The sequence below is a fragment of the Mustela nivalis genome (genome assembly GCF_964662115.1).
Source record: "Mustela nivalis genome assembly, chromosome: X".
NCBI lineage: Eukaryota > Metazoa > Chordata > Mammalia > Carnivora > Mustelidae > Mustela > Mustela nivalis.
Genome location: NC_139040.1, coordinates 87,201,880 through 87,227,054, shown reverse-complemented (window position 1 = coordinate 87,227,054; position 25,175 = coordinate 87,201,880). Strand labels below are relative to the sequence as shown.

General features: G+C 38.9%; 1 protein-coding gene across 9 annotated transcripts in view; it reads left to right on the top strand.

Annotated features, from left to right (window-relative positions):
• Nucleotides 1-25,175, top strand: part of GNL3L (G protein nucleolar 3 like) — a 74,533-nt gene that overhangs the window by 12,833 nt on the left and 36,525 nt on the right. For 4 of the 9 annotated variants that reach the window (XM_082717499.1, XM_082717494.1, XM_082717498.1 and 1 more), the window contains exons 1-2: nucleotides 20,774-20,932; nucleotides 23,169-23,234. In XM_082717499.1, coding sequence (XP_082573625.1) covers nucleotides 23,216-23,234 — 19 coding nt within the window. In that variant the 5' untranslated portion in view covers nucleotides 20,774-20,932; nucleotides 23,169-23,215. Of the gene's footprint in view, nucleotides 1-20,773; nucleotides 20,933-23,168; nucleotides 23,235-25,175 lie in introns of those variants that run through there. The other 5 variants (XM_082717495.1, XM_082717492.1, XM_082717496.1 and 2 more) reach the window with 4 other exon arrangements.

Genomic DNA, 25,175 nt, shown 5'->3' with positions numbered 1-25,175 from the left:
GGACATCCCTGCTGTGTTCCTGATCTTAGTGGAAAGGCTCTCAGTTTTTCTCCTTGAGAATGATAATTGCTGTGGGGTTTTCATAGATGGTTTTGATGATATTGAAGTATGTACCCTCTATCCCTACACTTTGAAGAGTTTTGATCAAGAAAGGATGCTGTACTTTGTCAAATGCTTTTTCAGCATCTACTTAGAGTATCATATATTTCTCGTTCTTTCTTTTATTAATGTATTGTATCACATTGATTGACTTGTGGATGTTGAACCAACCTTGCAGCCCTGGAATAAATCGCACTTGGTCATGGTGAATAATCCTTTTAATGTACTGTTGGATCCTATTGGCTAGTATTTTGGTGAGAATTTTTGCATCTGTGTTCATCAAGGATATTGGTCTGTAATTCTCCTTTTTGATGGGGTCTTTGTCTGGTTTTGGGATCAAGGTAATGCTGTCCTCATAAAATGAGTTTGGAAGTTTTCCTTCCACTTGTATATTTTGGAACAGTTTCAGGAAAATAGGTATTAATTCTTCTTTAAATGTTTGGTAGAATTCCCCTGGGAAGCTGTCTGGCTCTGGGCTCTTGTTTGTTTGGAGATTAAAAAAAAAAAAGATTTTATTTATTTATTTGACAGACAGAGATCACAAGTAGGCAGAGAGGCAGGCAGGCGGTGGGGGAGGCAGGCTCCCTGCCGAGCAGAGAGCCTGATGCAGAGCTCAAAACCAGGACCCCCAGATCTTGACCTGAGCTGAAGGCAGAGGCTTTAATCCACTGAGCCACCCAGGCACCCCAGCTCTCCTCTTTTCATTCATGATTTTATTTCTTTGGGTCCTTTCTCTTCTTTTGGATAAGTCTGGCCAGGGGTTTATCAATCTTATTAATTCTTTCAAAGAACCAGCTCCTAGTTTTGTTGATTTGTTCTACTTTTTTTGTTTGTTTGTTTCTATTTCATTGATTTCTGCTCTGATCGTTATTATTTCTCTTCTCCTGCTGGGTTTAGGCTTTCTTTGCTGTTCTTTCTCCAGGTCCTTTAGGTGTAGGGTTAGGTTGTGTATTTGAGACCTTTCTTGTTTCTTAAGAAAGGCTTGTATCGCTATATATTTTCCTCTCAGGACCGCTTTTGCTGTGTCCTATGGGTTCTGAACCATTGTGTTTTCATTATCATTTGTTTCCATGAATTTTTTCAATTCTTTAATTTCCTGTTGACCTGTTCATTCTTTAGTAGGATGTTCTTTAGCTTCCATGTATTTGGGTTCTTTCCAACTTTCCTCTTGTGACTGAGTTCTAGCTTCAGAGCATTGTGGTCTGAACATATACAGGGAATGATCACAATCTTTTGGTACCAGTTGAGACCTGATTTGTGACTCAGGATGTGATCTATTCTGGAGAATGTTCCATGTGCACTAGAGAAGAATGTGTATTCTGTTGCTTTGGGATGGAATGTTCTGAATACATCTGTGATGTCCATCTGGTCAAATGTTTCATTTAAGGCCCTTATTTCCGTGTTGATCTTTTGCTTGGATGATCTGTCCTTTTCAGTGAGGGGGGTGTTAACGTCCCCTACTACTATTGTAGTATTGTCAATGTGTTTATTTGATTTTGTTATTAACAGGTTTATATAATTGGCTGCTCCCATGGTAGGGGCATAGATATTTAAACTTGTTAGATCTTCTTGTTGGGCAGACCCTTTGAGTATGATATAGTGTCCTTCCTCATCTCTTATTATAGTCTTTGGCTTAAAATCTAATTGACCTCATATAAGAAGTGCCACCCCACCTGTCTTTTGATGTCCATTAGCATGGTAAATTTTTTTCCACCCTGACTTTACACCTGGAGGTGTCTTTGGGTCTAAAATGAGGTATACTTATAGACAGCATATTGATGGGTTTTGTTTTTTTTTATCCATTCTGATACTCTGTGTCTTTTGATTGGGGGCATTTAGCCCATTTACATTCAGGGTAACTATTGAGAGCTATGAATTTAGTGCCATTGTATTGCCTGTAAGGTGACTGTTCCTGTATATTGTCTCTATTCCTTTCTGGTCTACTACCTTTAGGCTCTCTCTTTGCTTAGAGCACCCCTTTCAATATTTCCTGTAGAGCTGTTTACAAATTCTTTTAGTTATTGTTTGTCCTGGAAGCTTTTTATTTTTCCTTCTGTTTTCAATGATAGCCTAGCTGGATCTAGTATTCTTGGCTGCATGTTTTTGTCGTTTAGTCCTCTGACTATATCATGCCAGTTCTTTCTGGCCTGCCAGGTCTCTGTGGATAAGTCCACTGCCAATCTAATATTTTTACCATTGTATGTTACAGACTTCTTGTCCTGGGCTGCTTTCAGTATTTTCTCTTTGTCACTAAGACTTGTAAATTTTATTATTAGGTGATGGGGTGTGGACCTATTCTTATTGATTTTGAGGGGGTTCACTGCACCTCCTGGATTTTGATGCTTGTTCCCTTTGCCATATTAGGGAAATTCTCTACAATAATTCTCTCCAATATACCTTCTGCTCCCCTCTCTCTTTCTTCTTCTTCTGGAATCCCAATTATTCTAATATTGTTTCGTCTTATGGTATCACTTATCTCTCGAATTCTCCTCTCATGGTCCCGTAGTTGTTTGTTTCTCTTTTGCTCAGATTCCTTATTCTCTATCATTTGTTCTTCTATATCATAATTCTCTCTTCTTCCTCATTTATCCTAGCAGTAAGAACCTCCATTTTTAATTTTACTCCATTAATAGCTTTTTTTTTTTTTTTTTTTTACTTCAGCTTGGTTAGATTTTAGATGTTAGTTCTTTTATTTCTCCCGACAGGGTTTCTCTAATATCTTCCATGCTTTTTTGAACTCAGCTAGCACGTTGAGAGTTGTCGTTCTGAAGTCTAGATCTGACATATTACCAATGTCCATATTGATTAGGTCCCTAGCATTCAGTACTGCCTCTTGTTCTTTTTTTTGTGTGTGGTGATTTATGGTATTTTTTTTAAAGATTTTATTTATTTATTTGACAGAGAGAAATCACAAGTAGATGGAGAGGCAGGCAGAGAGAGAGAGAGGGAAGCAGGCTCCCTGCTGAGCAGAGAGCCCAATGCAGGACTCGATCCCAGGACCCTGAGATCACGACCCGAGCCGAAGGCAGCGGCCTAACCCACTGAGCCACCCAGGTGCCCGATTTATGGTATATTTTGATCTACTAGAAGAAACTATCCCCCCAAATTTTTAGAAGATAAAAACCGCATATGTATACAAAAAAATAAAGTTAGATACAATGAAGGATAAATATGACTATAATAATGAAGGTTTAAAAAGATTTGTTTTAGAAAGTTATTATTAAGATAAACTAGTTAAAAAACATTACAAGAGGAAAGAGAAAATTAAAATATTAGAATTAAAAAAATTTATTAACTTTCCAAGGCTAAAGAATCATGGGGAGAAAGCCATGAATTCTGTGCTTTGCTTTCTCCTCCTCTGGAATTCTGCTGTTCTCCTTGATCAGTGAGCTTGGACTTAGCTGGATGTTCTTGCTGATCTTCTGGGGAGGGGCCTGTTGTAGTGATTCTCAGATGTCTTTGCCTGAGGCAGAATTGTGCTGCCCTTGCCAGCGTCTGGGCTAAGTAATCCACTCGGGTTCATTCTCAGGAGCTTTTGTTCCCTGAATGCTTTCTGATTTTCACAGAGTTCTGGAGGATGGTAATGAAAATGGCAGGCTCCCAATCTCCGGCCTGGAGGAGCCGAGAGCTCAGGACCCCACTCCTCAGTGTGCCCTCAGAGAAAAGCACGCAATCACTCCTGTCTCCGTAGTCTCTGGCCACACTCCGAGCTTACCTGGCATGTGACTGAGCATTTCTGTCTTTGGCACACAGCCCTGTTTGGAGTCTCCAAACCCAGCAGATTCCTTCCTCCAGAGAAGGAAGTTTGGTTTCCTCGGACCTGCCACTTGTGGGGTACCTGCTCAAAGAACAGTGGTCCAACTGTGCCATGGGCCACAGTTTAAGGTAACCCTGAGCTGAGAGCTCACTCCTCAGTTCTGTCTCTGTAGCCAGCTTCCCTGCTCTGATACCTGCAAGCTCTGCTATACTCAGACACTCTGCATCCTTCTGTGGCCCCGCAGGGCCTGAGACCACACTGTCCCCTCGAGGGCTCCACCTGCACTTCGCCTCTGGAGAGATGTCCATCAGTGGAGCACTTTTAAAAGTTCAAATTTTGTGCTCCATTGCTCTGATGCTTGCCAGGAGCTGGCCCCTCCTCCTGCAGTCTATCTTCCCTTCACTTCAGATTCCCTTCTCTGCACGTCCTACCTTTCAGAAAGTGGTCGATTTTCTGTTCCTAGAATTGCTGTGCTTCTTCTCTTTGATCTTCTCTTCTCTTCGATCTTGTTGGGTTTGTAGGTGTTAGTACTGGTTTAATAACTATCTAGCTGAATTCCTGCGACCTGTTATCATCTCATTCTGCTACTCCTCTGCCATCTCGACCCCCCTCTTTTTATTTTTTTAAAAGTAGGCTCTATCCGCACTGCAGAGGCCTGTATGGGACTTGAACTCACGACCATGACATCAAGATGTGAGCCAAGATCAAGCATTGGATGCTTAATAGACTGAGACACTCAGGCATCCTGACTGTATTCCTTCTGCTGTGCATTTTATTCCCCTGACTTATTCATTCCATAACTAGAAGCCTGTATACCCCACTCCCCTTCACCCATTTTGCCTGACTCCAACTCCTTCCCCTCTGGAAACCATCTCTGTATTTACAGGTCTGATTGTGCTTTTTTTATTCATTTTTTGATTCCACTTATGAATGGAATCATGGTATTTGTCTTTGACTTATTTCATTTAGCATAGTACTCTCTAGGTCCATCTATGCTGTCCCAAATGGCACAATCTCATCCTTTTTTGTGGCTGTGTGATATTCCATTGTATATATATACCACATCATTCTTATGTGTTCACCTATTGATAGATACTTAGATTGCTTCTATATCTTGGCTATTGTAAATAATGCTGCAATAAACATAAGGGTGCATATATGTTTTTCAATTACTGTTCTCATTTTCCTTGGGTAAATACTCAGTAGTGGAATTATGGGATCATATGGCAGTTGGATTTTTAATTTTTAAGTTTAAAATCAATTTAATGAACATATAGTGTATTAGTTTCCAAGGTAGAGTTTAGTGATACATCAGTTGCATATAATACACAGTGCTCATTACATCAAGTGCCCTCATTAATGCTCTATCCCAAGTTACCCCAGCCCCCCCAACCTCCCCTCCAGAAACCCTCAGTTTGTTTCCTATAGTTAAGAATCTCTTACGGTTTGTTGCCATTTCTGTTTTCATCTTATTTTCTTCTATTTTTTCCTGTCTTCTGTGTTCATCTGTTTTGTTTCTTAAATTCCATATATGAGTGAAATTGTGTGATATTTATCTTTCTCTGACTGACATATTTTACTTAGCATAATATCTTCTAATTCCATACACATCATTGCAAATGGCAAGATTTCATTCTTTCTGATGGCTGAGTAATATCTGTCTTCTTTATCCATTCATCTGTGGATTGACATCTGGGCTCCTTCCATAGTTTAGCTATAGTGGATACTGCTGCTATAAACATTGGGGTGCATGTTTGTATCCTTTGGATAAATACTTAGAAGTGCAATTTCTGGGTTGTAGGGTAGCTCTATTAACTTTCTAAGGAGACTCCATACTGTTTTCCAGTTTGCATTCCCACCAAGAGTGTAAGAGGGTTACCGTTTCTCCACATTCTCACCGACACCTGTTGTTTCCCGAGTTTTTAGTTTCAGTCATTCTGACTGGTGTGAATTAGTATCTCATTGTAATTTTGATTTGTATATCCTTGATTCCAAATGATGGGGAGCAATTTTTCATGTGTCAGTTGGCCATTTGTATGTCTTCTTTGGAGAAATGTCTGTTCATGTCTTTTGCCCATTTCTTGACTGGATTTTTTGTGGGTTTTGTTGGGTGTTGAGTTTCGTAAGTTCTTTATAGATTTTGGATATTAGCCCTCTATCTGATAAGACTTTCGCAAATATCTTCTCCCATTCCTTTTTTTTTTTTTTAAAGATTTTATTTATTTATTTGAGAGAGACAGAGATAGCGAGAGAGAGAGCACAAGTTGGGAGGAAAGGGAGAAGTAGACTCCCTGCTGAGCAGTGAGCCCAATGCAGGGCTTGATCCCAGGACCCTGGGATCATGACCCAAGCCAAAGGCAGATGCTTAACCAACTAAGCCACCCAGGTGCCCCTATCTTCTCCCATTCCATAGGTTGCCTTTTAGTTTTGTTCACTGTTTCCTTCGCTGTGCAAAAGCTTATCTTGGTGAAGTCCCAACAGTTCATTGTTGCTTTTATTTCTCTTGCCTTCGGAAATGTGTCTAGCAAAAAGTTGCTGTGGCTGAATTCAAAGAGGTTGCTGCCTGGGTTCTTCTCTAGGATTCTGATGGATTCCTCTATACTGTTTTCCACAGTGGCTGTACCAATTTGCATTCCCACTGATAGTGCAGAAGGATTCCTCTTTCTCCACATCCTCTCTACACTTGTTATTTCTTGTCTTTTTGACAGTAGTCATTCTGACAGGTGTGAGGTGATATCTCACTGTGGTTTTGATTTGCATTTCCCTGATGATGAGTGATGTTGAGCATCTTTTCATAGGTCTGTTATAAGTTCTTTATATATTTGAATATTAACCCCTTATCAGATATATAATTTGTAATGATCTTCTCCCATTCAGTAGGTCATCTTTTTGTTTTGTTGATGGTTTCCTTTCCTGTGCAAAAGCATTTTATTTTGGTATAGTCCCAACAGTTAAATTTTGCTTTGGTTTTGCCTCTCTTAGGAGAAATATCTAGAAAAATGTTGCTAAGGGTGATTTCAAAGAAATTATGCCTGTGTTCTTTTCTAGGAACAGTATTTCCTTGTATTAGCAATAAACAAATAGAAAAAATGTAATTAAAAAAAAAGATACCTAATTTTAGTCACTAAACCAAAATGTAAACCTTACTAAATGTTAGGGTAACTACAAAAATACCAAACAAAACAGACTATGTAGTAAAATACTTTTAATATATAAACATATAGCTAAAAAGGAAAATAAAACTTAAAATAATATGACAATATTAACATCAAACATCTTTTTTTTAAAGATTTTATTTATTTGACAGATAGAGATCATAAGTAGGCAGAGAGGCAGGCAGAGAGAGAGAGGAGTAAGCAGGCTCCCCGCTGAGCAGAGAGCCCAATGTGGGGCTCGATCCCAGGACCCTGGGATCATGACCTGACCTGAAGGCAGAGGCTTTAACCCACTGAGCCACCCAGGTGCCCCAACATCGAACATCTTTTATATCAATAAATATAAATGGTCTTAACTTATTTGTTTAAAGAAAAACACGTTTTACTTTGGATCACTGAGTAAAACCCAAATGGTGTATTCAAGAAAATCAATTAAGGGGTGCCTGGGTGGCTCAGTTGGTTGGGCATCAGAGTCCTGATTTTGGCTAGGGTTATTGTTTTGGGGATCCAGCCCTGTGATGGGCTCTGCGCTCAGGGTGGAGACTGCTTGTCTTCTCCCTCAGCTCCTCCCCCTCTCATGTATGCATGTATTCTTTCTCTCTCCTTCTCTCTCTCAAATAAATAAAGGAAATCAATTAAAAAATTGATTCAGGGGGCGCCTGGGTGGCTCAGTGGTTTGGGCTGCTGCCTTTGGCTCGGGTCATGATCTCAGGGTCCTGGGATCGAGCCCCGCATCGGGCTCCCTGCTCCGCAGGGAGCCTGCTTCCCTCTCTCTCTCTCTCTTCCTGCCTCTCTGCCTACTTGTGATCTCCGTCTTTCAAATAAATAAATAAAATCTTTAAAAAAAATTGATTCAGAAAGGTTAAATATACAAGAAAGGACAAAGGTATACTGGTCAAATGCTAATAAAGAAAATGTGGGTTGCAATCTCAATTATCAGACAAGTCGGGAACTCAAAACCAAAGGCATTGAGAGTGTCGAAGTTATGAAAAACAAGGATATATTGAGGAAGTATCACAGATTGAAGGAGATATAATGACTAAAGGCAATATGGGATTCTGGATTGGGGTCTGGAACAGAAAAGAAATATTAGTGGAAAAATCAGTGAAATCTGAATAAAGTCTGGTGTGTAGTTAATAGCAACGTACCGATACTTAGTTTTGACAAATGTCATACAAGATAGTAACATGAGGGGCACCTGGGTGGCTCAGTGGGTTAAAGCCTCTGCCTTCAGGTCAGGTCATGATCCACGGTCCTGGGATCGAGCCCCACATCAGGCTCTCTGCTCACCAGGGAGCCTGTTACCTCCTCTCTCTCTCTGCCTGCCTCTCTGCCTACTTGTGATCTCTGTCTGTCAAATAAATAAATAAAAATTTTAAAAAAAGATAATAACATGAGGGTCAACTATGTGAAGAATATATGGAAATTTTGCACTATTTTTTCAACTGTTCTGTAAATCTAAAATTATTCCAAAATATAAAGTTTGCTATAAAAAAGCATTAATTGAGGCAAAAAGGCCACAAATTACAAGGGACTTATAAAGTTATGACTATTTTTGTACCAAAAACATAGCAGCTTTCATAAAACTATGATCCTAAGGGATATAGGAAAAATAGAGAATAGATTGAAACACACTAAAACCAGGAAAAATTTAACTCACCTTTCTCATTCCAGGACAGATCAAATCAACAACAACAACAAACAAAAAACCCTTAAGAATATTAAAAAAAAACTAAATAACAAAATCAATATTAGGCCAAGAAGAAAATCTCAACAAATTTCAAAAATTAGAAGTAATACAATGTTCACTGATCACACACAAAAAACCAAAATCAATGTAAAATGGATCTTCCACCTGAATATGTAAAACCTCTCTGTCAAACAACTCTTGGGTCAGAAGGGAATCAAATCAAATCAAATCAAATCAAAACTGAATTTCTAGACAATGATAATCAAAATACTACACATCAGAATCCATGGATACAAATAAAGCAAAGTTCATAGCCTTAAAATATTTGTATTAAAAACAAGGGAGAAATTAAATGACTAAGCATCCAACTAAAAAATTTAGAAAAAGAAGAAATAATAAAGTTAAGGAGAACAGAAGGAAAAAAAACCAGTGAAGTTCAAATAATTAAGTTAGAAAACAGGTTAACAGTAGAACTGATAAATTGATGAACTGATTCTGTTAAATAGAAATATGTAATCCATTAAACGGCATAATCAAGAAAAGGAGAAAACCCCTAGGTGGCTCAGTCAGTTAAGTATCTGGCTCTTGGTTTCAGCTCAGGTCATGAGGTGAGCCCTGCATTGGGCTCTGTGCTGGGCATGGAGCCTGCTTAAGATTCTCTCTCTCTCTCTGCCCCTACCCCTCCTCTAAAAAGAAAGAAAAAGAAAAAAGGAGAAAGCACAAATATACAAATTAGGAAAATGAAAAGTTGGACATAAGCATAATAAGAGGATATTTTAAACATAAAAGCTTTCTTTTATGTTTATGTCCAACTCTATGCACATTGTTTAAATATCTGGAAGACATGGAAATTATCCTAGAGAAATATAATTTAATTTGACTCTAAAAGAGAAAAACTCATTTGGCCAACTTCCATGAAAGAAATAGAGAAAGGGTTAAAGAGATACTTTTCCCCAAAGGTACCAGACTATGATGCTTTCACAGGGGAAGTCTACTAACACTAAAAAGCATGTAATTTGAATGCTATTTTTATTTTCCTGAGTCTAGATTAAGGAGGAACACTTTCAGATTCTTTCTGTAAATTGAGTATAATATTGATACCAAGACCTGACAAAGATTCTATAAAAAAATAAAGAAAATGATATAAACCAATATTCACTTATGAATAGCAATACAAAATTCTTTTTTTAGCAATGCAAAATTCCAAATAAAATATTAACAAACAGAATATTGACTGTGTGGGGTTTATCCCGAGAAAGCAAGAATCATTCATTCTTATAAAATCCATTAATATAATCTAACATATTATTAAATCTAAGGAGAAAAATCATATTATTTTCAGAGATGCTAAAGAATCATTTGGCAAAATTCAATACCCATTCTTTTTTTTTTAATTTTATTTATTTATCAGAGAGAGAGGGGGGAAGAGAGGGAGCACAGGCAGACAGAATGGCAGGCAGAGGCAGAGGGAGAATCAGGCTCCCTGCTGAGCAAGGAGCCCAATGTGGGACTCGATCCCAGGACGCTGGGATCATGACCTGAGCCGAAGGCAGCTGCTTAACCAACTGAGCCACCCAGGTGTCCCTTCAATACCCATTCTTTATAAAAATCATTCAATAAGAGGAATATAGGGTTTCTTCATTGATATGATTTAATTATGTATATGTTTGTGTGTATATCTCCCCAAATCCAGCAGTCCAGCATTTCACTTAACCAGGAAACACTAGGAGCATTTATATGCTAAAATCTGAAACTAGGCCAGGTTGTCTACTTTCTCCACTATAATTTAACATTGTATTGTACACCTCCAATTGTATTGGAGGTAGCAAGCATTATAATTTAAAAACAAGAAGAATTTAGAAGTATAAAATTGGAACTGAGGAGGTAGAACTATCATTATTTATAGATAAGATTATATAGTCAGAAAACCCAAGCAAATCAATAGAAAAACTACCTTAAACAAGATAAGGTAAAAGGATATAAAATTAATATATAGAAATCATCTAGTTAGAAGATATATATAAGAGGGGCATCTGGCTGGCTCAATTGGTAGAGCATGCCACTCTTGCTCTTGGGGTTGTGAGTTTGAGCCCCATGTTGGGTGTAGAAGTAAGTAAAGTCTTTTTAAAAAAGATACATGGAGGAGAAGTCTCCATTTATAATAGCAACAGAAAAGGTGAAATACTGTCCTAGTCCACTGTAGGTGTTATAACAGAATACCATAGACTGGGTGGCCTATAAACAACAGTAATTTATTTCTCACAGTTCTAGAGGCTGAAAAGCCCAAGATCAAGGCAAACAGATTCCACCTCTGTTGAGGGCTGCTCCTTGGTTCATAGATAGCCATCTTCTAGTTGGGCCCGCTGGGGCACTAATTCCACTCATGAGGGCTCCCACCTCATGACTTAATCACTTTCCAAAAGCCCCACCTCCAAATACCATCACACTGGGGGTTAGGTTTCAACATCCGAATTTTGGAGGCACACAAATGTTTAGTCTACCACAAATACCTAGAAACAAACTTAATAAGAAATGTTCAAAACTTTTATGAGAAAACATTTATAACACTCTGAAGGAACAAACGGAAAGGCATCCATGTTATTAAATAAGAAGATTCAGAATTATAAAGATGTCAAATTAATTTATAAATTTAGTTTAAACTCATTTAAAATACCATTTTTCTCTTTTTCTGAAACTAGACAAGCTGAATTAAAGTTCAAATGAAGGGGCACCTGAATGGCTCAGTTGGTTTAGCATCAGACTCTTGGTTTCAGCTCAGGTCAGGATCTCAGGGTTGTGAGATTGAGTTCACTTCAGGCTTAGTGCTCAGCAGGAGTCTACTTGAGATTCTCTCTCCCTCCCCCTCTGCCCCTCTCCTGGCTATTGCATGCAAACACACATGAACATACTCTCTCTCCTTCTCTCTCTCTCTCAAATAATAAAGAAATAAAATCTTTTTTAAAAAGTTCAAATGGAAAAATAACAAGCATGCATAGCAGGATATCTCCAAAAAGGAAGAGCAATGATGTGGGACTATGGTCACAACTAATGCTCTGTAAAAAGACAAAATGAATATTTATGTACCAAAACTTAAAATCTGTGGGTCATTTGGGAGGTTCTACAATCTGGATCAGGCTCTGTTGATCTCAGCTGGGCTAGTTCATGTGTCTGCCCTAAGACTGATGGCTTGGCTAGAGACCAGATACTATAGGATGCCTTGACTGGAAAGACTAGGCTCATTTCTACATGTCTCTCACATCCTTCCAAGGTTAGCTTGGATATGTCCTTGTAGCAGTGGCAGGGGTCCAAGAGAGGAAACAGAATATACAAAAGCTTTTTCAAGTCTCTTCTTAATATCAAGTTTGCAACAGTAGCTTGTTGGTTAAAGCAAGTTATATGGGCACACTCAGAGTCGATATAGCAGGGGACTATGAAACATAGACACATGAACAGTTGGGGTCATTAATGCAATCTATCACTAACAACAACTCAAAATCCAGAATGCATTAAAAATACATAAATTTGTTTACATAAAATAAAACAAAACTTGCCTGGAAAAAATCCATTATAAATTTAGTTTAAACTCATTTAGAAGTCAAAAGGATAACAAACTGAGGAAAAACACTGAAAAATGATATAATTCACAAAAGTCTAATCTCTCTAATTATATAACAATATTCTAGAAATCAAGGAAAGGCCAATAATCCAACAGAAGAATACAGGATATATATAGACAATTCAGAAAAAAATGATATAAAATTGACCCTTAAACATGTGAAAAGATGCTCAGCCTCACTCATAATAAGAGATATATAAACTAAAACTACCATAAAATACAATTTCTTACCTATTACATTCTAAAAGATCTAAGTCTTTAACAGTACACTTTGTTGGTGCAGCTGTGGTAAAACAGATAAACTCATACATGGATGGTAATTACAAAATGGTACACCTATGGAGAGAATTTTGGCAACATCTACCAGTTACAAATATAATTATTGGAATTTATCCTACATAATTATCTGTGCATGTATGAAGTGTCTATTATGGCACCCATTTGTAATACCAAAGGACTAAAAACATCCCAAGCATCCACAATGGGGGACTGCAATCATTAAAAAAACCTATTATATATCCACATAATAGAACACTTTGAATGAGTACTCTTGCACTTCCATACAGTGACTTCCTATGTACAGGAAACTCTAATACTCTGACATGGAAAGACCTCCAGGATGTATTATTAAGAGAAATAAGCAACGTGTATATACATGTATAAGCAAGGGGAGATTCAGTAAGATACATTTATGTTTGTTTGTATCTGCATAAAGAAACACTGGACGAATAAAAAAATAAACTAGTAAAACCGGTAACTGTGAATCAAAACAGTATGGTACTGTCATTAAAAAAAAACAGGCACATAGATCAGTGGAAAAGAATAGAGAGCCCAGAAATAAACTCATGATTACATGGTCAATTAATCTATGACAAAAGAGGTTTAAGAATATACAATGGGGAAAATACAGTCTCTTCAACAAATGGTGCTGGAAAAACTGGATGGCTATATGAAAAAGAATAAAACTGGACCACTTTCTTATACCATACACAAAATAAATTCAAAATAAAGACCTAAAATGTGAGACCTGAAACCATAAAACTCCTAGAAGAAAACATAGGCAGTAATTTCTTGGACGCCAGCGACAGAAATATTTTTCTAGATAAAGAAAACAAAAGTAAAAGTACACTATTGGGATTATGCCAAAAGAAGAAGCTTGTGCATGGCAAAGGGCAGCATCAATAAAGTGCAAAGGCAACCTACTAAATGGTAGATGATATTCACAAATGGTAGATTTGATAAGGATCGATATCCAAAATATAGAAAGAACTTAAAGAACTCAACACCAAGAAAAAAAATACAATTAAAAAATGGACAGAGGGCCTGAATAGACATTTTTCCAAAGAAGACATACAGGTGGTGAACAGACCTATGAAAAGATGCTCAACATCCATAATCATCAGGAAATGCAAATAAAAATCACAGTGATGGGGCACTTGGGTGACTCAGTCTGCTAAGCATCTGCCTTTGGCTCAAGTCATGATCCCAAGCTCCTGGGATCAAGTCCTGTATTGGGCTCTTTGCTTAGCAGGGAGCCTGCTTCTCCCTCTGCTCCCGCTGCTTGTGCACTTTCTCTCTCTCTGAAAATAAATAAAATCTTTAACAAAAAACTGCAGTGAGATATCACCTCGCACATGTCTGAATGGCTGTTACCAAAAACACAAGAAATAACAAGTGTTGGAGAGGATGTGTACAGAAAGGAATCCTGGAAAACTATAGGTGGGAATGCAAATTGGTGCAAAACAGTATAGGGACTCCTCCAAAAATTAAAAATAGAATTATATGATCCAGTAATTCCACCATGGGGTATTTACCCAAGAAAATGAAAACACTAATTTGAAAAAGATACTTGCATCCCTATGTTTATTGTAACATTATTTATAATAGCCAAATATGGAAGCAACCCAAGCATCCATCAATAGATGAATGGTTAAAGAAGATGTGGTCTATATCAAATAGTAGTGTGTGTGTGTGTATAAAATCAAACTTCTTTCAAATAGATCACTGGCCTTTGAATTTAGGATGTTTCAATAATGTGATACTTTTCTGTAGAATCTGATTAACAGAACATTCTAAGAGGGAGATTTACTGTAAGGTACCTACATACCTCCACCATGTATTTGTTAATTTTGTCTTTCCTTATTCTGGGGGAGATGGCCTGTTCAGTTACTGGGTTGTCTATTTGATACATTAAAGAAACAATATACAAAGATAAAAATTAAGGAGGCATTCTCTACTTCCTTCCTTCACTTTACTTCCTTTTTTCCTTCCATTCATTGCTGTCCCTTTTTTGGTACCATTCTTATTTCATAATGTTTCTTGTTGAACTTAAAAAAAAATTCTTAAGGTGGAAAGAAACTTGAAATCAGTATCTGTGTACCAAAATGACTGTACAAAGATACTAGATAGAGATCAGTATGTATGTTTTGTTTTCTAAAAAGCATGTTAAAATATTGGGTTTCTTTGAACCTCTTGTCATTCATAGAGTCTGTCTTGATTGTTGAAAGTAAACTCAAGTATAAGAAAAAATTATTAAGGGGCACCTGGGTGGCTCAGTGGGTTAAGCCTCTGCCTTTGGCTCAGGTCATGATCTCAGGGTCTTGGGATTGAGCCCCGTGTCAGTCTCCCTGCTTAGTGGGGAGCCTGCTTCCCCCTCTCTCTCTGTGCCGGCCTCTCTGCCTACTTGTGATCTCTCTCTCTCTCTGTTAAACAAATAAATAAAATCTTAAAAAAAGAAAAAAGAAAAAATATTAAATATAAAATATTCTGTATATAATGGAATACTATGCAGCCATAAAAAGAATGAGATCTTGCCATTTGCAACAACATGGATGGACACAAAGAGTATAATGTTGAGTGAAATAAGTCAGAGAAAGATAATACCATATGATTTCATTCACATGTGGAATTTAATAAACAAAACAAATGAGCAAAGGAAAAAGGAGACTAAACAAAACAGAATAAAACAAAACCATACTAGACTCTTAAATACAGAGAATGAATTGGAGGTTGCCAGAGGGGAGGTGGCTGGGGGGAAGGGTGAAATAAGTAAAGGGGATTAGGTGTACACTTATCTTGGTGAACACTGAGTAATGTATAGAATTATTGAATCATTATACCTGAAACTAATATAACACTGCATGTTAATTATATTTCAATAAGAAATTTAAAAAGTGTGGTAACTGCTGGGGGTGGGTATTGTGGCAATTGGGTGAAATGGACAAGAGTGACACTTTTCAAAGTATAATTTTTATTTGGTTTTGATATTCAAAATGTATGTGTATTATCTATTCAAAAATAAATAAATATAAAATATTCACAATTGTAACAAAACTACAAAGCAACTAGGAATTAAATTAGTAAAAATACACAATTCCAAAGAGAAAACTTGAAACTCTTTTTTTTTAAAAAAGAATTTTTTTTTTAAGATTTTATTTATTTATTTGACAGGCAGAGATCACAAGTAGGCGGGGAGGCAGGCAGAGAGAGAGGAGGAAGCAGGCTCCCTGATGAGCAGAGAGCCCGATGCGGGGCTCGATCCCAGGACCCTGGGATTATGACCTGAGCCGAAGGCAGAGGCTTTAACCCACTGAGCCACCCAGGTGCCCATTGAAACTCTTAATAAAGGACACAGAAGGTGAATTCAACAAATGAGGGGATATTCAATATTCTTGGATATTATTTTGATGTCAATTCTCTAAAATTAATCTATAAATTTAGTGTGATCCCATTAAAAATTCCACTTGGATTCTGAAGAGCCTGATAAATTCTTTTTTAAAATTTATGTGGGGATATAGCTAAGACAATACTAAAGGAAGACTAAAGCGGAGGTACTTGCCCTATCATTTTATATTACAAAATGTCAAAAGCAAGGCAGTATTAGTGCAAGAACTGAGACAGACTTGTGCATGTGTGTCTCATGTGACAAAGATGGCCCAGCAAATCAATGAAAAAGTAAGGTTTGTTTGGTGTTTGATGGTGGGAAATGTGGCTCACTGTGTATAGAAAAAATAAAATTGCATCTCTATCTATCAGTACATATGAGAGTGGATTCTACACGAATTAAAACCTAAAGGTGAAAGATGAAACTATAAGGTTAATAGAAAAAAAATAGGAGAATAGCTTTTGATCTGAGAGGAGGGAACTAGTTTTTAAATAAAACCCCCAAACCAGAAACCATAGAATAAAAATTTGATGGATTGGGTTACATTAAAAACAACAATTTCTATTAAAATTCAATAACTTCTGTTCTATTATTCTAAATTTTATTTATTTATTTATCTAAATTTTATTTATCTAATATTGATACTAAAATTCAACAATATCTTTTATTATTAAGGCTAACTTAAAAAAGTTAAAATAGGGAGAGAATATTTGCAATGTCTGAAACTGACACAGGACTAGAAGCTACGCTCTATAAGGAACTCTAGCAAATCAATAGGAGAGATAGGAAACTCACTGGAAAAAATGGGCCAACTATATAAGCAGGCACTTTACAAAAGAGGCATTTAACACACATATGAAGTGATGCTGAAAAATTCATTAGTAATCAGAGAAATGCAAACTAAATCAAAATAATACTTTATACTTTTTGGACTGGCAAAAAGTAGAAATCCGGAAAAAGTCAAGTGTTAGTGAGCACGTAGGGACACAGGAATCCTTGTACACTGAAGGTAAAACAGTGGAATGGTGTAGCTCTCCCAGAGAACCACCTAGCAGTATTGGTGTTCTTAGTCAAACTAAGTATATGCACACTTTATGATGCGATCATAAGTTCTGAGTGTATGTTTCAAAGAAATTCTCATACAGGCCAATAAGGGGACATACACAGGAATATTCATCAAAGTTTTATTTGTGGTATCAGCAAGCTGGAAGCAATCTTGCTGTGTCTATCATTGGAATATTCAGGGAAAATGTGAAGGCAGGCTGTGGTTAGCATGAGCAGGTAGAAGAAATGGATTGGATGTACACACAGATATATGGATAGACTTTAAAACACAAGGCTGAATGAAAAAAAAAAGGAGGATATCAATGAGATATCAATGCAATGAGATATCAATGAGATAAAAATGCACACATAAAACATCCTCCATAGTGGGACAACCTGATAGTATGTGCCTCCTGAGGTGATACAATATGAAGTAAATGATTATTGGTGAAAACACTTAATCTGAATCTAATCATATGGAAAGAGCAGATTAATCTAGATGTGGGACATTCTATAAGAAATTGCCTAGACTCTTCAAAAACATCAATGTAAAAGAAAACACACACACAAAATATAGTAGTATTCCAGATTAAAAGAAGTTAAAGCAAAACAACAACCAAATATAATGCATAAAACTTGATTAGATCCTGGGATCAAAAAATGATCAGCTCTAACAACATTTTGGGCACAATTTGAAAATCTGAATATAGGGTATCTTTAATGGTATTACTGAATTATTGTTAAATTTTCTTACGTATGATAATGGCATTGTAGTGGTGTGGGAGAATGTTATTATTCTTGTAGATGTATGCTGAATTATTTAGGGATGTTATGTTACATTGCCTGCAACTTTCATATAGTTCATCAAAAAAGAAAAGGTATACATATACACATAAACAGAAGTAGAACAAGTCTGGAAAAATATTAAGGGTATATGGACTTTCATTGTACTATTTTTCAAATGTTCTGAATTTTGAAAAAGTGAAAAATAAAAATTTTGAGGAAATACATGCACCCCAAACAATAATACATATTTTGCAAGAACACATATCAACAAAAAATCTGCATAAAATACCACAGAATGGATAACTATGTGGGAAATAAGAGTTTGAAGTAGAGATTAAGGTGAATTTAAAACTACAAAAACCTCTCTGTAAAGTAATTCATATTCATTTTGACTATGGAAAACACAGAAAAGCACAATGAAGACAACAAAATTCACTGATAATCTCATTTTCTCTGTCAGTAGATCTCAAGTATGATACCTGGACTAGTAGCAGCTCCAGGTGATTCTTCTCCCTCTCTCTCCCCGCTTCTTTTCCATCATCATCATCGTTTGGAAACTTATTAGAAATTCAAATTCCTGGGCCCTGCCAGACTTACTGAAACACAGCTCTGGGCATAGGGCCCAGCAATCAGTGTTCTGACAAGCCCTCCCACTGACATTGATGCTGGCCAAAGCTTGAGATCCATTGATCTAGATTTAACCGTCACTAAATTTGTTACAGATCCTTGTATTCTTTCTAAAAAAGGTATGAAATATTTCAGGCATACAAATAAGTATAGAGAATAATATAGCACACACCCATGTACCTACTACCCAGATAAAATATTAGACAAACAGTTGAAGTTCCCTGTGTATCTCTTTCTGTTCCTTTGCTTTCTTCCACATAACTAATCACCATTCTGCATTTTCTATTTAATTCTCTTTTAAAAATATTGTTTATATATTTATATAATCTATAAATAATTTAGTGCATTGTTTTCTAGATTTAAAAAGTCTATATAGGAGTACCTGCCTGGTTAAGTCAGTAAAGCACCCAACTCTTGATCTTGGGGTCATATGGGTTCAAGCCCCACATTAGGTCTACAGATTACTTAAATATTTTAAAAATCTACGTAAATGTCTCATATATCATATGTCCTTCTATAATTTATATTTTATCTCAGCAGTGTTTTTTTGAAATTTATCTGGGTTGATATATGCGACTGAATTTCATTTTTTCTGCTGCTCTTCAGTATTCTATTGTATGGTTGTACTGCTATTTATTCATTCTCCTATTGGTGAATTTTTAGATTGTTCAGATTTTTTTCTGTATCATAAACAGTTATGCATTGAATATTCTTGCTCATGCCTCCTTGTGCATATGTGTAAGAATTTCTCTAGGACTTAAAGTCTAGAGGTTAAATATATCTTTACCAGTAGAATTGCAGGGTCCCAGGGCCCACCTTCAACTATTCTGGATAATTTCCTAATTGTTTTCCAAAGTAGTAACACCAATTTCTTTCTTATTAAGGATTTCGTTGCATTTTTTCCCTTATAGTTTGGATAAGGACAGGGACTTCGTCCTTATAGTTTTGGATAAGGACTGGGACTTCTGGGACTTCGTTGAGAAAGTCTTTGCCCAGTTGTAGGTGACAAAGATAATTTCTCACCATCTTACATGGAAATAAGTAGGGATCCAGTTTTTTTCTCTCCTTATGGTGAGTCAAATTTCCCAGTGCTATTTATGAAATTGTCCATTTCCTATTGATTTGTGGTGCAGGCCTACAAACTCACACATTTCACATATATTTGCTGAAGCCTGATTTGAACCTAGTCTTGTGTTGAGGTCTTTAAGATATATGGCCCCTAGTCTCAGGAGGTGAGGCTGCATCTCCATTTATGTGGAGATGCCTCCAAATAAATGATTACAGCATTAAGGGATAAATGTAGAAAGGTGTTCTGAGTTTCTAACTCAGCTGGGAAAGTTCATTTATGTGACGAGAGTTAGGTCTTAAAGAAACAGGAAGAATTTGCTAATGCAGGGGTAAGGGAGAAGATGGTTAGGGCTCCTATGGAGTCCGCAGTTTTGTGTATCTCCAGGGTGAGAGGTTCGATGCCTTTCATCAACGTAGGGGCACTGAGTAGTGCATATGCAAGGGGTCGGAGTGGGCAGAGGGAGTCATTTTCTGCTTGGATATTCTGGAAGTGGAGGAACATACCCTAGGGGTAGTGGGGCTGGGCCCTACCCCAAAGTTTAAGTTTGAGAAAGAGAAGGGGCTGGGATTAAATTACCAGAAAGAAGACACTTTCAGGCTGGTATTTGCTGTTCTTAAGGGGTGACCTCATTCACCAGCCACGTCAGGAGCTCCTCAAGATGGTTTCTAAAGAAATCCTTGTTTGTTCCCACTTCAGAGGTATATATTCATTCCCTTTTTTATTTGCCACCCTGGGGCCAAAGGGAAGGAGAAAGGAGCGGGGGAGGAGGACAAGGAGGACAAACGGGTGGGAGAGACATTTAGTTGTTCAGCTCCTGGGTCTGACCATGGATTTGAACTTCCGCATAAAGAGTTGAAAGTGCCTGCCTCAGGGTTTGTCTGGTGCCTTACAAACCAGAAAGGTTGTTGGGAACAGCTAACCAAGTCACTTTTTAGGTGGGGAGCACTCGGCAAGACATGTGACCCAGGCGGCCATTTTCCCACACCCTGCCCGTCGCCATCTTCCTTTGTAGACAAAGGGACTGACCAGCGCTCTTCTCTGATGCGGTGGTGGGGACTGCTTGGTCACTATGCTTCGGGAACACGCATATTTGAGCTCACGCAGAGGCCCACAGACAAGATCTTGGCTTACAAGTAGATTATACGTCCGCACTAGTCGACCCGCCGCTCCCACCCTACCCCCTCTCGGTTTCTTCCTCACCTCACGGGGTATCAGGGAGGCGGGACTAGTACGCCTGCGGAGTAGGGGTGGCGGGCGCGAGCCGTCAATCCGAAGCCCCGCCCCTTGGGAGGGGGAAGCAAGGAGGGCAAATCGGCGCCGCAAGGCTGGGATCCGGAAGTCGGAGCCTAGCGGCGCGAGCGCAACCTGCAGACTAACCCTATCGTGGTGCCATTCTCTCCCGTCTGATCCCCGCCGGAAGTGGAGGTAAGAGACGACTCTCCCCTTTTCTCGTTGTGAGCGCGCTCTCTCAGCCAGCTGCGCGGTGGGGATCGTGTATTTAAGGTGGAAGCTAGAAGTGTCTTCCAGCCTGGAATGGACAGATAGAGAACCGGCTCTCATCCATGGTAGGTAGAAGGGCCTAGATTAGGAAGAGGGATTGCTCCGTAAATGGGCAATGTGCCTAAATGCACTCTCGCTGGATAAAGGAGCACGGTCCCATCCCATCCAGCCAGGTGTACATCCCTGGTTACAAAATGTAGAAAGTCACAGACCCCACTTGTGTGGAGAAGCATCGAGTGCCCTCTTGCCTTCAGGATAGCAAGGCTCCATTCTGCACTCTTCCAGTGTAGACAGGCGTCTCCATGTGGCGACTTCGATCCTACGGTTATAGAGACATACCACCCTCCCCACCTCGGGTGAGCGGTGTGGACCTTTACTGGCGCGGAGGCACATAGATCCGCCTCCATGCCCCTTCCCTTTGGACAGAGGCTTTGATGTATTACCTCCTCTGCAGACATACACTCCCGCCTTTCCCGGCCGGACCCCCGTACAGAGGAGCTTAGAAACGTTTAGTATACAGAGACAGAAGAGATGGAGACTTCCCTGCCTCGCACCTCTGTAACTAATTGTGGAAGCCCCGCCCCCACTACTGCAGAGATGTTAGATCACCCCTCTTCTAAGTGGTTGGCACGTGCCTCAGCCCATAGAGAACCAAGCATATTTTCCTCCTCTTGCCTAGAGTGAGTCCCCATTGTGGAAAATCAGACCTGACTCCTCACCCCACCCCATAAGGAGGCGCTGGTTTGCCGAATTTGTAAAGGCCCGGCCCCAAAAATGCCCTGTAGCAAAGAGAAACAATCCTTAACCCTGAATGTTGTCAGATCTGCCCGTTATGCCCCCCCCCCCCCCCCGCGGTGGAGAGGCTCAGATTTGTTCTCCTTTTGAGGTAAACAAAGATCATCCGTCCCTTCCTCCTTCCCCCAAAGATTTGGAATTCCCAAAAGTAGCAAATGAGAGACAGCCCCCCCCCCCACGGGAGCAGAGAGGTGCAGCATCCCCCGCAGTGTTGAGAGGCAGTGACATCACTGATCACCGTACATATTTTGTGTGTGTGAGCTCCCCGCTTACCCAAGGTAGGTGAGCTCAAATCTCTTTTTCTCCATTCAGGGTAACCGCCCCCCTCTTTGCAAAGTGTAAGGGCTGGTCCACTGAATTTATAGCTGTGTTCCTTCCATGCGGAGAACCAGAGGTCCTGTTCCTATCAGTGTTAGCACACTGCTGACTTCAACCCATATAAAAGATAAACAGATTGTTCCCCATCCCACCCCTATGGAAGGGTCCAGAATAGCCCACAGCAGGCAAGGCACAGACCCCATTCATGAAAAACTGCCTATCTCCCTCTCCCCGCTTTGTTAGTCTGTCAACTAATGTCACCTTGTAGTGGAGACAGGCATATCATCTTCCTTTACCCCAGCCCTCCCAAGAGTAAAGAGACCCAGGACTCCTCCCCACCAACTTAGAGATGTACAGACCTGCACTTTTCTCCCATGTGGCAGAGATGCACATAGCCACTGTGTTGGTTTTCCTAGTTCCTCTGCACCCCAGAGTAGAGCAGCAGAAGGCATCTCCTTACCCCACTCACCGAGGAACAGACCCCAACCACACATGCAGGCATACACTCTCCCCTCCCACCGACCAAGATTTTGCACTGACTCCTAGCTTTAGTTTAATAAACACAGATTAAAAGCATTGTTCTGCAGTCCCATTTCCTTAAGGTAGATTCCTGGTATCCATCTGTCTTTCCCCCTACTTCCAGGGTAGATCAGATATAGAACGCCCTACTTGGGAAAGGAGGTACTATTAATATGTAGAAACAGGCCATCCTTGTGTACCCCATCCCCTTAGCATGGAGAGGGTTAGTACTAAGGCATATAACACTGAGGACCAAGGATTTCATCTGATAAATTGAGGCACTGTCTTCACCCAGGAAGAGAGGTTTAGACTTAGCTTCCTTTTGGATAGTGTGATGCTGCTTTCCCTGTGTAGACAGCTACACCAGGCCCCAACTCCATTATAGCCTCTTCTCCTAGTTTCTCCAATTGTTAGGGCTTCCTTATCAAGTTCTTTTCACATGTCATTTTGCCTGTAGGGGGCTTGGAAGGGGGCTTGTGGCATTGTGGTCCTTCCACCTGTCTTCACATTGGTTCTTCCATTCTGACAGGAAGAAGGCCTGCAGATTTAAACCTACCTGCTTTCAAGCCAGTCATCATGATGAAACATAGACACAGTGAGTTTCTTTTATCACTCCCCTCCCAGTGATAAGCTTTCATGACTATTTGTGGTATTTCATGGCAACTTTTTTAAAGTTTATTCTTTAAATTTCTTTAAAACATTTTAATTCCAGGAAAGTTAACATACAATGTTATATTAGTTCTAGGTGTACAATATAGTGATTCAGCGCTTCCATACATCACCCAGTGCTCACTACAAGTGCACTCCTTAATCCCCATCACCTATTTCCCCCATTTCCCCCACCTCTCCTCTGGTAAGCATCAGTTTGTTCTCTGTAGTTAAGAGTCTGTTTCTTGGCTTGTCTCTTTCTCTTTCTTTTCTTTTTTTTTTAACTTGCTCATTTGTTTTGTTTCTTAAAATTACACATTTGAGTGAAAGCATATGGTATTTGTCTTTCTCTGACTTATTTTGGCTTAGCTTTATACTCTTATACACTTACTTGCTTAGCATTATACTCTCTTACTCTATCCATATCGTTGCAAATGGCAAGATTTCATTCTTTTTTATGGTTGAGTAATAGTCTGTTGGATATATACACCACATCTTTATCCATCCATCAGTTGAGGGGAGGTGACTCATGGTGCAGCTAGCTACTTGAGCTTGGGCTTTTTCCATAATTTGATAATTGTAAATAATGTTGCTATAAACATGAGGGTGCATGTATCCCTTTGAATTAGTGTTTTGGTAAATACCCAGTAGTGTGATCACAGGATCCTAGGTTAGTTCTGTTTTTAAAAAATTGCTCTGTATGGCATGGGGGAATGGGGCAAAATGGGTGAAGGGGAGTGAGAGATACAGGCTTTCAGTTATGGAATGAATAAGTCTTGGGATTAAAAGCTACAGTATAGGGAATAGAGTTGGTGGTATTGTAGCACTGTATGGTGACAGATGGTGGCTATACTTGGGGTGAGCAGAGCATAATGCATAGACTTAGACTTATCTTGTGGAATCACTATGTTGTATGCCTGAAACTAGTATAACATTGTGTGTCAACTATACTAAAATAATAATTTAAAAAAAACTCAAGAAATTGCTCAGTATGTACCAGATCATTTACTCTGTCTTCCACGTATGGTATCATTGTTGTTTTCCCAACTTCTTTGGGGGTGGTGTTCCCCTTATCCCTCATTCCCATTTTACAGTTGAGGAAACTGAGACTCAGCACAGTTAACTGACTTGATCTGAGGTGAATAGCAGTAAATGCCAGTGGGGACAAATTGCTGTTCTTTTTGCCTTCGAGATGCTTTTCTTCCCTTCTACCTCATTCTTCAGCTGGATAACTCTTGCTAATTTCTCAGATTTCAACTTACACATCACTTCCTCTAGGAATCTCTCCCATTAAGCTTCTCTTTTGGTTTCCATGGTCTGAGCCCCTAGGAACTGGGGCTATTGACACTGTATAAATGGGTCTGTCTCCTCCACTGCACTGTTAACTTCTCACTCATACCTGGTTTATCTTTTTGTCTCAATGGCCCAGCATAACTGGTCATAGCTATTTGGTACTAACTTTGTGCCAGGCACTGGAATGTCTCCATAGTGCTCTTCCTCCCACTATGCTTAAAGCTTACAGAGAGAAGACAAATGTGATACTTGACTTTCCTGTGTAAGAGGGAAGGCAAGGTCATTAGGGCAGGTCCGGTTCTGTGCTTCCTGCCTTTATCTTGCTGTAATCCACATAGAAAATGACAACATAGACTAGACCAGACTTGTGCAACTCAGTGATCCCATACTCTGTGTGAATGGTGGCCCTGCCTGTGTGGGCTTGGTGGAAAAAAATTCAATACACTTATTTTATATAATCATACAAAAATTTTGACAAGAATCAGACTTTGGCTAGGTGACTACCAAAAGCAAATAATCATTTTTTTCAAGTAACACAAGAAATATGAACAAAATTACTTGTATTTTATTTAAGAACATCAAATACCAGAGGACA